Source organism: Micropterus dolomieu, linkage group LG06 (genome assembly GCF_021292245.1).
Source record: "Micropterus dolomieu isolate WLL.071019.BEF.003 ecotype Adirondacks linkage group LG06, ASM2129224v1, whole genome shotgun sequence".
NCBI lineage: Eukaryota > Metazoa > Chordata > Actinopteri > Centrarchiformes > Centrarchidae > Micropterus > Micropterus dolomieu.
The window spans coordinates 11,212,596-11,224,866 of NC_060155.1; the positions used below are offsets into that span (position 1 = coordinate 11,212,596).

Below are 12,271 nucleotides of genomic sequence, written 5' to 3' on the forward strand. Positions count from 1 at the left end.
TGCTTCATAGTTTAAGCTAATGATGAGTGTGTACAGGTGTGCTTTATACTCCTCCGGTTATTCCGTCACACCTTACCGTTCTAGCAACAAGCCAATAGGATTGGAGTGATTTCATTCACGTTCAGACCTGCTTCGCCTAGAGGCGTTCCCATAGTGTCGTAACCGACGCAGTGTCTCGTTCCCCTTCTCGGGGAACCAGGGTTACATACGTAACCCGAGACGGTCTCACTACCCAGGAAACTGACATGAGTTGGAGCGGCATTAGATCGAATTGTCTCTGATCTAAATTGAAGCTCCAGAACAGCACACAGGTTTTTAAGGATATGCCTTGGGAACTTAAACATCTTTAATAAGTGTAAACATTTAAAATTTATAAATATATAAATAATTGTAAAAAATTTTTTTCATAAAGTAAATTGCTTTTTCATCATAATTTTTAATATTTCACAGCACAAAACACAAGTTAGCTTATGTAGGTATTGGCTTACGTGTGGTCTACGGCACTTACATTTTGATCTTATTTATGAACAAGTGGGTAAGTACGCAAGTATTGATGAATACCACAAAAGTTCTCAAATGGTTTGAGTGCACAATTTCAGATTAAATCTGTACGTGTACACACGATTCATATGTGAGGCCCATTATCCCATAATGATGCTATCATAATGACACCAAGACAACAGAGTACAAACAGTCTTTTATTTATGTCTGTGTGCACCTTTAGATTTCAAGACTATAATTAAAAAAAAATACTAACTGTCCTATAACCACTAATTTACAGATACAAATTATTCATAATTCATTAAAAATGACATAAAAATAAGTTTGCTCTAAAAATAATGCTAAATATAAAACCTCAAAAACACCTTTAGTCTGATGACTATATTATTAAAACAGAATATATGTCTCTTGGTGTCATCAGCACTATCTTTCTGGAAACACAACAACAACAACAGCCTAAGAGGATGTCAGACTGTGACATGCGAACCCTGCAGACAAGATTTTACGTCATTTCTCCTGCCAGAAACTTCCCAGAGCATTTTCTTGCCAACAAACATACATGAATAATTCATGCGGCACTCCTTCAACAGAGTGACTCCCGCCTGCATTAGCATTGCAGCTTACAGTACTGATAAATATACTTAGACATGGAGTGACAGTGCGCCAGCAGAGAATGACTACATTACCTTCTATACTTTAACTATTCTATTATCTAGATGAAAGGAACTGAGGTGCTCTTTTCTATGTTGAGGTTGGGGTTGACATGGAAACCAACCTTGATTGCTGGAGAGATGCTGGAAGACATCAGAGCAGGATACGTTAACCACTTGCCCAACTTCAGCTCGCAGCCAGCATCCAATGTCGTCCCACTCTGTGTTACATCCTACAAATACAGACGTAGGGAGGAGCAGAGTCAGTCAATAAGGGTATTGAGTGCGCCTGAAATTCTAAATAAAATGTTTTTAAGCTCAGCTAAGGTGGAAAAGTTGATTTATCAAAAAAAGCAAGATGCGACACAGTGCCATGGAAACTAAATCATAAATCATGACATACACGAAGCATGTGACTTAAACATCAAACTGAAGCTTCCACTCCACTGAAGAAAAGAAAACTGTCGGCAGACGAAAAACATCAGATATGCGTGGAGTGATAAGGAGACTTAACCCGTCCTCAAAATAATACATGAAACAAACATAAAGACCAGGTTTCCATCATGGTTTCTATTTTGTTCTCCATCGTTTGAACTTTTGATAACCTCATCTCGTTGCTCCCTCTTCTTCTGCAATGGTTTAATTGCAATCAAATCGCACCACCAGCTGTTTATCTTGATGAATCAACACCAACAATATTTTCATAACAGTAGTGGATGAATCTTTCTAGCCACTTGAGCAATTAAGTCAGATATTCATTATTCTTTTAGTTCTCTCTTCATCTCCTCAATTCCTGAGATTCATTCAACTATTCTCAATTTTCTTCACCGCACACTTACTTTGTCTCTTTGCTGCTTCTGACATTTCTGATGTTTGCTGAAACGGCTGCTTATAATTTCATATGAAGAATGCTAAGACTGAACCATACAGTTTATGTGCCGTCAGAAAACCGCAACAGTGAGTTAAATGCTGCTAAAATCTGCAGTGTTGATTCTCACGGGTTTTGCACCAAGAACGTTTATGAGACATACAGCACAATGTCATTTTGATTCAATGTAAATATCAAAAATATGGCTTAAAGCTAGGGTAGGTAATGTTTTTCAGAAGCATTATTGGCAGGTTGAAGTGTCACTTTCAATTAATCAAACATCTTTATTTCTCCCTGTGGGGAAATTGGTTTGCAGCACAATCACAAGGCAAATCCTCACATCACAGAGTCACCATCAGACATATTGACACACATAGCCCGCACCTTGCTACAGGTTAGACAGGTCTGACCAGCTAAACATCTTGCTTATTTTCTATGTTTAAAAACATAATGACTTAAAATAAAATTTCTTATCTATTTTTAGTAAATAGAAGGAGGCAATATGGTTGCACAGATGGCAAAAATTCAAATGAAGAGGCACGAAATGCCTTCTCTTGTCAACCACAATGTTGTTAGGCATTCTTTCTCTGTAGATGCAGTCCATCCTTGGTAGCGTAGCAGTTTCCGTAGCAGTTTATTGGCCATTGTTACCGTTACCGCTAACACTTTTTTCTGTGCCTCAGTAGCATTGCCAAAGAAGCAGGGGATGCAGAACACCAAAATACTTTCAATAAAAGCACAGTAAAACATCTGAAGCATTTTTTTGTGGACAAAGATAACAATTTGTCCAACTTCATCTGCAAGATAAACATTTTAAGAGGTTAAAAGTAAAAACATATCCACTACACAACTTTGTGTAGTGTGTGTATATAAATATTTTATAAGACAATCAGAAGACAAAGAAGAGAAACAACGGCATGAATTAGCATGTGTATGATGATTCATAATCCTCTATCTTTCAAAGACTGTATTGGGACTCTACGGATCAAACAGTCCATTGTGCCCGTTAAGATTTGGTACTGAGAATCATATCACAGCTGAGACACTCATCTCCACCAAATCCTCTGAAGTCCTCATAATTTTGATCAGCCAGACAAATCTGTCTTCCAAGTATAACCAGGCATCTAAATCCCCTCTGGCTTTGTTAAGGGTAATGTTACTTTCTCAAGCTACACACATATGTGTCAGGAAACTTGATTTCTGACCACATTTCATTATCTACAAAGAAGGGATGTGGATCATTTTATCATATTATTCCAAAGACTTTTTAGCAGCTCTACCAGTTCATAGCAGCCACTCAGTGGTGGTGAGAGAGTGTTACCACTTGGGGAAAAATACATTATTAATTATTATCATTATTTAGTGTTTGCATAATTTACTGTGCTTGGCTTCCATATTTAAGTCCGGTAGATGTCATGCTGTCTGTCAGTCCTGTAACATCACAATAATATCAGTTGGACTGAAGCTGACAAACACATTTCTTCAGAAGACAACAACAAACGAGAGACATCATCCAATTATCCGTTCAACTATTGGATGGATTGTCATGAAATTTGTTTCAGAGATTCATGCTCCCATCAGGATGAGTTGTAATAAGTGCGTCAATTCCCTGATTTTGCATCTAGTGCCATCATCATCAAAAACTTTAATTTGTCCAGTACTTTGATTTATGTACAAATACCTGCATCGACATAAATTAATGACTAGGGTGACCATATGTCCTCTTTTTCCCGGACGTGTCCTCTTTGTGGGAACTAAAAAAAGCGGATTTCTAAATCGCCCAATATGTCCGGGAATCGGCTTTGCTTTCTACAGTCTGCATTCATTGTGTGTGTTTTTACATTGCTTTGACCTTTCTCTTTCAGTCCCGGCCTCTCGCACGTCACCATTGGTTGGCCATGTAGACCTACACGTCTTTCACGCAAACATTTGTTGGCCATGTAGACCTACACGTCTTTCACGCAAACATTTGTCAAACTGCATCTCAATCATTAGCCTCAGCACCACAGCAACAGCCAAGAGACAGAGCAGCAGATTATCTGTCAACAGTGGCACATGATCATGAACAGCGCACTTCTACATTTTAGTCTTTGGCGTACTGGGACTTTTTCTTGCGCGCCGGCACTTCTCACAAGCTGCCTGTACTCTTTTCTACCCTACCCACAGGTGTACCACCAGAGTAGGGAGAAGATCAGGTGGGGTTTTTGTTATCTAAGTGTGTGCATAAAGTTGCATAAAGTTATCAATGTCACTTTTCGTGAACTCACCAATCACAGCTTGGATTGGGCAGGACATTAAAAAAAAGTTTGACATGGTGCTACAGCAAACTCGAAACGGGATCCGTGTGAAGCAGAATGCATGACCTGCAAAACTGGTATGTACATGTCAGTGTCAAATAAAGGTGCTAGCAATCTAGAAGCACATGGAGACCCTAATAAAGTTCAACATATTGCCGCCCCTCACATACACATGACAATGGTGCCTGTCTTCTTTTTTGAAAACATAAATATGGTCAACTGTTAGTTTTTCTCAGTTACTTTGGTACATTTCTCTCAAATCATCCTTAAACTTTGCAAAACAGTGAGTGCATTACTTGAAACATATCTTACAAACAGCACAACACAGTGGATTACCTGCAAAAGCTCGTAACAAAATCCTTAGTCCATCTCTCAAAAGTAATATTTTTATTAGCGAATATTTCAGTGCCATCAGAATGACAAGATCTTGTGTCATTACTTACAAACAAGACAGTCAGAATACTTAGCAATTTGGTCAATATAACAGTATACTCATTTTCATATGTAAACTATAGCTAAGGTTTGGATGACAATGATTGAAAATGCACAAGGCTGCACTTTTTCTGAATGGCATATATCAATTTCAACAGTACAAAGATACATTGCAAGAGATTGGACAGAATTCACAGTTACTTTTTTACTGTTTGTATTGTAATTTATTGACAAAGCGTGCCATTGTGATACAGAAAAGAAAAAGGCAAGACTACATAACACTATGGAACATTTCTTTTTTTTTTACAAAATTAGAAATGTAAACTTGGGAAACGCCCCTGAGGCTGATGTTTCTGTCTGTCGCACCACAGCTTCTCATTCGCATGACAAATGATATCTTTATCAGTGCAGGAAACAAAAAAGTCTAACATGTATAGAAAATATGCTTGACAGATAATGACATTGTTCAACCATTTTGCATTTAGTGGCTTATGTCTAGATGTTATGGCGGCTAAGCCTATTCAACAGAGAACCAGTACAATACATTGTGATCAACTTGACATGAGCAACTGATAATGCAGGAAGCAGACAATTGTATATAATCATTTGCATGAATGTGTCAAATCATTTGCAATCTGAATCAAAAGAATTGCTTTTCTGATGTGCACAAATGACGAAATAATGTGGAAGTTGAACAAGTAGTTTAGAGAATTACAATTCTGATCTGAGAAATGTAGCCTACCAAAGCGCCTGAGAAAAACTGTAATGACATTCCCATCAACAAATGTTAGCATGCTAATTTGTTAAACTAAGATGTTGAAAATAGTAAACATTATACCTGTTAAACATCAACATGTTGCATTGTCATTGAAGGCATGTTAGCCTGCTGACATTTAGCTTAAATGCTAGTATCGCTTGTGTTCCATGTTTTCTCCAAAACAAGTGTGTATTTTAAACTATTTTATGTTTTTGCCCATCATGACAACCCCTGGATGATCAAAATAATATTTTCTACTTATAATTTGGAGCAGCCAGTTTATGCATTCACATAAGCGGCTTAAAAAGACAGTATAATTACATTATTGTGTGCTTGCAAATGTATCGAAATATCACTAAGGAAAAGAAGATCCAGCTTTGTACAGTGTTCCTAACATGCTCTATGAATTTCAAAATGTCACGGATCTCACAGCATCACATACTTACTGCTGTTATATATTTATTGAGAAGGGATATGAAACAGTTCTAACATCAACCACAGAAAATACAGTACTTACAGGTGACCTGATTGCCTCGTCCCATGCTTCTTCTCATGTAACCAAAAGAGGATATTTCTATTAATCCTGGCCTAATAAATCTATATCAGTGCATAAAACAAGCTGACAGGTCTCATACACAGTCCAGCATAAGTGGTCTTGTCTCGCCTTGTTTCTGTAAGTGGATTGCGGTAAAAGCTTTTGCACAACGTCACACACTCCAAGTTTTTCCATTTACTGTCCCACATTTTCCAGATGCTAGATCTGGGATTACTTACCGGTATATAATGAACTAATTCATATATCAATGAGGACATGGTCTCATGAGGCAAGGAGACAGGTTTGACAGGAGTGAATAGATGAATGGACAGAGTAACTCCATTCTGATACATATCAATCATTGTGATTAGCATAGTGTGTGGTGCTGCAAATATCTGCATCTCCATCCACTATGGATAAACTGTGATTATGAATTTTTAAAAAGGGCAATACAAGTTTTTTCATTTATCCCCAAGGCTGAAATGAGACCGAAATAAATGTCAAATACATTTTCAGCCGGAAATCTCATCTCTGAAAAAAGTTTAAAGTCCTCAGGTGCTAGAAGTTTCAAGAAACAGAAAAATGTTTCAAAGGGCTGGGAGTGATTTCTGACTCAGACATAAATACAATCTGCCTGCATACAAATCTTGGATTCTCACTCTTCACTCAGCAGGATGTCGGTGAACTACATTTTGTGCTGAGGCAGTCATTTATTTCATCATGTTTATTCATCCATACATTTATCCTTTTCTTGAGTGGAGTGGCAAAAACAAATTTTTATGTAATCAAATCACAGTTAGGGACATAAATTAACCACTAATATACTGTAATATTCAAACACCTTTTGATGTAAATTTGATTAAAGTTTAGTTTGCAGCCAAGCTAGCAGATCTGAAATGGATCATTGTAAAGAACACAAAACCCTTAGATGGATAAAAGTAGAAATCAAAAGGTAACAAATGGTGGCATCACAATAAAAGTCTTTGACAACCTACTATATCAGAAGGTTTTATCATGTTGTGGGCATGAATGTGGCACATGATTTGTTTGTGGGATGATGGTGTAAGAAGAAAGGCCATTAAATTAGATCCCTTTTTTATGTTTTTATCATATCATATCATATCGTATGAACATGTTATCCGCTTTTACCAGAGTTTTTAGCGTGGACAATCTGGATTTACAGTGACAACTGTGTCTAAGGAATAAGGGTTAGAGTCCCTAAGTGTTAAAAAAGAGGATAGAGTGGGAGATGGGGAATCAAAGGAGTAAAATAAGCAAAGGTGAGAGACCTGCCTGTTTTTATTTATTTTTATTTAACTCTTTTAAAACGTTTTTTATATTTCTCTGTTGCTTTTATTTTCCATTGAACTCTTTAAAAACTTTTTCCCTGTTGCTTTTATGTTTTATGTAAAGCACTTTGAATTACCTTGTTGCTGAAATGTGCTAAACAAATAAACTTGCCTTGCCTAAACATCATGTGCTAAACATCTGCATGTTAGCACTGTAAGTATGTTAGCATGTTGACATTAGAAAACATAAGTTTAAGTATAGCCTCACAGAGCCGCTAGCATGGATGTAGACTCTTAGTCTTGTTTCTTAACATTCAGGCATCAACTACTGTGCTATTTAAACAGGGGTGGGTAGAGTCTTGAAAACCTTTACTCAAGTATACATTTTTATCTTGATATAGACACGTAGCCAATCAAACCAGTTGCTTTGATATGAAGGGTGCTGCATATGATTTGCCTTCTCCAATAGCTCAGGCACCCAATACAATATGATTATTTCTTAAGCATAAAGGAAAATAATTTTTACAATGTAAATAATTATTGTGACAACAACAGGAGCAGCCTATTGTTAAATAAAGTAGGGTGTGCCTATATACATGGAGATCTGTGCATCACATGCAAAGGCCAACAGGACGGTTTTATCCACCTATATTTGCTCTGTCCCAGTGCTTCTCCTACTGAGTTAAAGCAAAGGTAAGTAGATTAGTGGCTTTTTTTTACTTGCATGAAGACTAAAAGTACAGTTTTATAAAGGAACATATAAAGTTACCGTTCCAAAAGACCCCATTGTTTTTACTAATTTACATTACTTACCACCACTACAAGGGTGGACTAGTAATCTGGTATACCGGGCAAATGATGAGGCTGGCATAATATAAATTATTTATTTATATAACTTTTTTTTTTAAATGGGCCAACGTAAAGGCCCATAGAATAGGGACAGTGGCCCTTTGGTTAATTTTCTACACAGACACTATGCTGGCCCAATCACATCTCTTACTACCCCCTACTCCCACCACCTCTGCCCTTTCTTTCCTGTGTTGTGGCAAAAAAAATCTCTTGAGGCAGATGCCACAAAATGTGCCAAAATAACCGATATGTTTGCTACCGGGGGTGCAGTAGTTTTAACATCAGCTCCAGCACCCGACATTGTGCAGTCACAGGCACTAAAGGGGTAAAGGAGAGCCATGGCCACTGCCAGGCAGGGTGACAGAGTCACCGTGACGTGGCCAAGGGACAGAGTGAGCAAGAGGAGAGTAGCTGTGAAGCAGTAAGCATGGAGTAGCTCAACCTGTAGGGAGGGAGCAGGGAGGTAGGGTCATATGTGTCATTTAGACTGGAGACACTGGGGACATCACTTTTTGAGAGCATTTCCTGCTCTTCCACGCATCTACATGGAAAGCCATGAGATGGGATGAGCAGCACCCTGCCCTTCCACGTGCCTATGTGGAGAGCGCCTTCCTGCCATCCATGTGCATACATGGAAAACCCAAGGCAGAGAGCAGCAGTAAAGAAAACCCGTACAGAACAGAGCAGGCAGGGGATGGGGCAGTGGATAAGACACATGCCTTTGAGACCAGGGATCAATTCCCCGCTGTGACACATCCACCATTGTGTCCCTGAGCAAGACCCTTAACCCCTAGTTGTTTTAGAGGCGTGCGACCTCTGATAGCAATTGTAAGTCACTTTAGATAAAAGTGTCAGCTAAATGAACAAATGAAATCTGAGGTTAATGCAATGTAAGCAGGCATATGCTGAATTACGTCATTAATCAGATATTAGATGGGCACTGAAACACGGTGTTAAAGGGGCCTGGGGCTGAAGACTGTACCGGCTGCAGCAGAAAATGTCTCCAGAATGCAGGAAGTGTTTAGTGCTGAAAAGGATTTTTCTTCTCAATACTATTAGAGTATCATCTTGTCTTGTTCTCGTGACCCCACTATTTTGCATCTGCACGTCTTGTAGGCTAAGTGTTTCATCACACACATAATGTGAGCCCTTAAATGTCCCCACCACTTTTCAACACAAAATGACGCCGTGTGTGCCATGCCATAGTGACAATGATGATGATTATTTCAATTAAGGTCAATGATAATAACATAATCATAACATTATAAAGTAAGACTGTCACCTTCTGCTGGTGACCACTCACTGCCAAACAGCGCAGCATAAGCTATTTGACATTGTTTATGTAGTATAGTACCTTAATGCTGTCTCAAATTTGGCTGTCCTAATGGCTGACATTATCTTAAGAATTGCGTTGGCTAATCCCACACAGGTGTGAGTATGAGTTGTGTACTCCATGCTACCTCTGATCATCAGGGACTCAGTAAATGACTGCGAATGAGTACACTGATCCACTTGCTCTGGTACACTTATCCATGGCACTTATTACTCAGATTTATAGTGGTTTGGGGGAATATTATGATACTGCTGCAATGATGGTGTATTGGTGAGGAGTGTCTAAACGATTGTTGTGGGCCGCCTGGACCAAAAATGCCAGGGATTTTTTGCCCCTGTCCAGCCCTGCCTGTATTTACAATTCTTCTGGTGCGGTTTGTCATTTCAGTACAGTTTAAATATCATCAGTGTTTTCATCAATGCGAAATAGCCCTAAACACAAAATACATGTCTGAAGGTATGAGGTCATAAACCAAAGTACTGGACCAACACGTCCTCATACCTACACAGCAAAATAGGTTGATTGTCAAGTGTCCCTAAACAATCGGATGCGCTCTCCCCATGGCTCAGGCCCCGCGGTCGCTGAGGCATCGCAGCGGCTGCGGTCATGGGGATCGCAGCGCGAAATCTCCAAGGGCGTCGGGACGGCTGAGGCCTTTTCCCAGTCCTCGTCTGCTGACTCCGCCTCCCCTCTTCCCCGTTCGGGAGCCCGTTTCTCGGCTTCTCCCGCCCGAGGTATGAGTCCGGAGAGGCTCGCACAGTCTGATTCTGAGGAGTTAGACGTGCTTAGCATCATGGAGGATGACTTCCGGGAGCTGGGCCAACGTCATCAGTCTGCGCCCAGCTATGATGAACTATTGGAAGTGATGACGCGGGCTGTGGCCAAGTTGAATATTGATTGGCCACAGGCAGTGCAGGAGTCGCGGGCCGGCAGTGAACTAAATGAGCGTTTCTGCAGCACCGCGCGCCGCCACCGCGCCGGTCATTGCCATTTTTTTTCCTGATTTGCACAGTGAGTTATGTAAATCATGGAATAAACCCTTCTCTGCACGGCTGACTATTTCTCCTCTGCTGGATTACAGCAATATGACAGAGATTAAGCAGCATGGCTACGGAGCGATGCCTCAGGTTGAGGAGGCGTTAGCGAGCTACCTTTCTCCCACCCTAGCGTCATCCCTCAATACGCCGGTGCTGCCCACCAAGCCATGTCGGGCGACATCCACTCTGGTGGGCAAGGCTTATATGGCAGCGGGTCAAGCTGGTGCAAGCCTGCACACTATGGCCATCCTGCAGGCATACCAGGCCGATCTGCTGAAGGACTGTGACCAAGGGGGGGGGCCCTCTGAGGAGGATATAGCCGAGCTTCGTAGAGCTACGGATTTAGCGCTTCTAGTCACTAAGGAGACGGCATTTGTGGCTCAACCTCTCGGACATCCAGGAGAAGGAAAAGGCTTTTCCTGGGCTGTGGGCGAGGCGGCGCTCTCCTTGTTTGCGTCTCAAGAGACTACGCACTGTCCACTGTGGTTCTCCCTCTCGCCCCCAGCCGCAGCACCCATGGCGCAGACGTGGCCAAGGCTGCGTCTGTATGCTTTTCCCCCAGTCGCTCTGCTCCCTGCTGTGTCAGCCTACTGCTCGTAGCACCGTTTTGGCCGACCCGAGTGTGGTTCTCAGACATAACATCGCTTCTGGAGGGCCCGCCCTGGTATGGCCCTCTGAGGAGAGACCTGCTGTCCCAGGCGGAGGGCCGGGTCATTCACCCGCGCCCCTCCCTGTGGCAGCTGTGGGTCTGGCGCCTGAGGGGGCGCAGTTCCTGGAGGCGGGCCTGATGGCAGGAGCAGTCGAGATGCTACTCAGCTCCAGAGCCCCATCCACGAGAAGGATGTACGGCCCAAAGTGGAATGTTTTTGCCACCTGGAGTGGAGAACGGAGTGGAGAAACCAGTTACCTGCCCGGTGATTATGGTACTGGAATTCCTCCAGGACCGTTTCTCTGCTGGCCTTTCCCCGTCCACGCTCAAGGTGTATGTGGCTGCCATTGCAGCGTTCCACAACCCTCTGCGGGATGGGCCTCTGGGGAGGCTTCCACTGGTCGTGCGCTTCCTCCGTGAGACCCATGACTCGTTCCTGGGTTCCGACTTGGGTCACGGTGCTGCAGGCGTTTCATCCCCCACCTCATGTGACGGCGGAGGACGGGAGACTTTATCTGCTCTGCCCTGTCAGAGGGCTGAGTATTTACACTTTGAGGTCTTCCCGGTGGAGTAAAGCAGACCAGTTGCTGGTGTGTTTCGGGTCCCCCAAGGCTGGGCTCCCCGCTTCTAAACACACGATCAGCAACTGGATCGTTCAGACTATTTCCCTGGCTTATCAGGTGCGCGGTTTATGGCCGTGAGGGCACACTCTACTAGAGGCATGGCGGCCTCTAGGGCCTTCCTCTCAGGGGCTTTGCTCCAGGATTTGTGTGAGGCAGCTGGCCCTGCCACGCCCAGAAGCGTTCCCATAGTGTCGTCACCGACGCAGTGTCTCGTTCCCCTTCTCGAGAAACAAGGGTTACATACGTAACCCGAGACGTTACTTGACTCATCCGTCCATCCCAACACCCTCCACACATTGTCGCTCTTTTCCTATGTCACCTGACATCTTCTGCCACTAGAGGTCGAAGCCTAACAAAAAAATTTAAATATGAGTTGTAATAATCAACCTTTAAGGCCTTTTTTGTCTGGTGAGCATGGGCTGATTGGACAAATGCAAATGTTGTCTGGATG

At 41.9% G+C, this 12,271-nt stretch overlaps 1 protein-coding gene across 1 annotated transcript in view; it reads right to left on the reverse strand.

Moving 5' to 3' along the window:
- The window catches only part of ghrhra (growth hormone releasing hormone receptor a), a 50,942-nt gene that overhangs the window by 27,358 nt on the left and 11,313 nt on the right, over positions 1 to 12,271 (reverse strand). Inside the window, exon 3 of the mRNA XM_046051977.1 lies at positions 1,277 to 1,384. Within this exon, the coding sequence (XP_045907933.1) occupies positions 1,277 to 1,384 (108 nt within the window). The remainder of the gene's footprint in view (positions 1 to 1,276; positions 1,385 to 12,271) is intronic.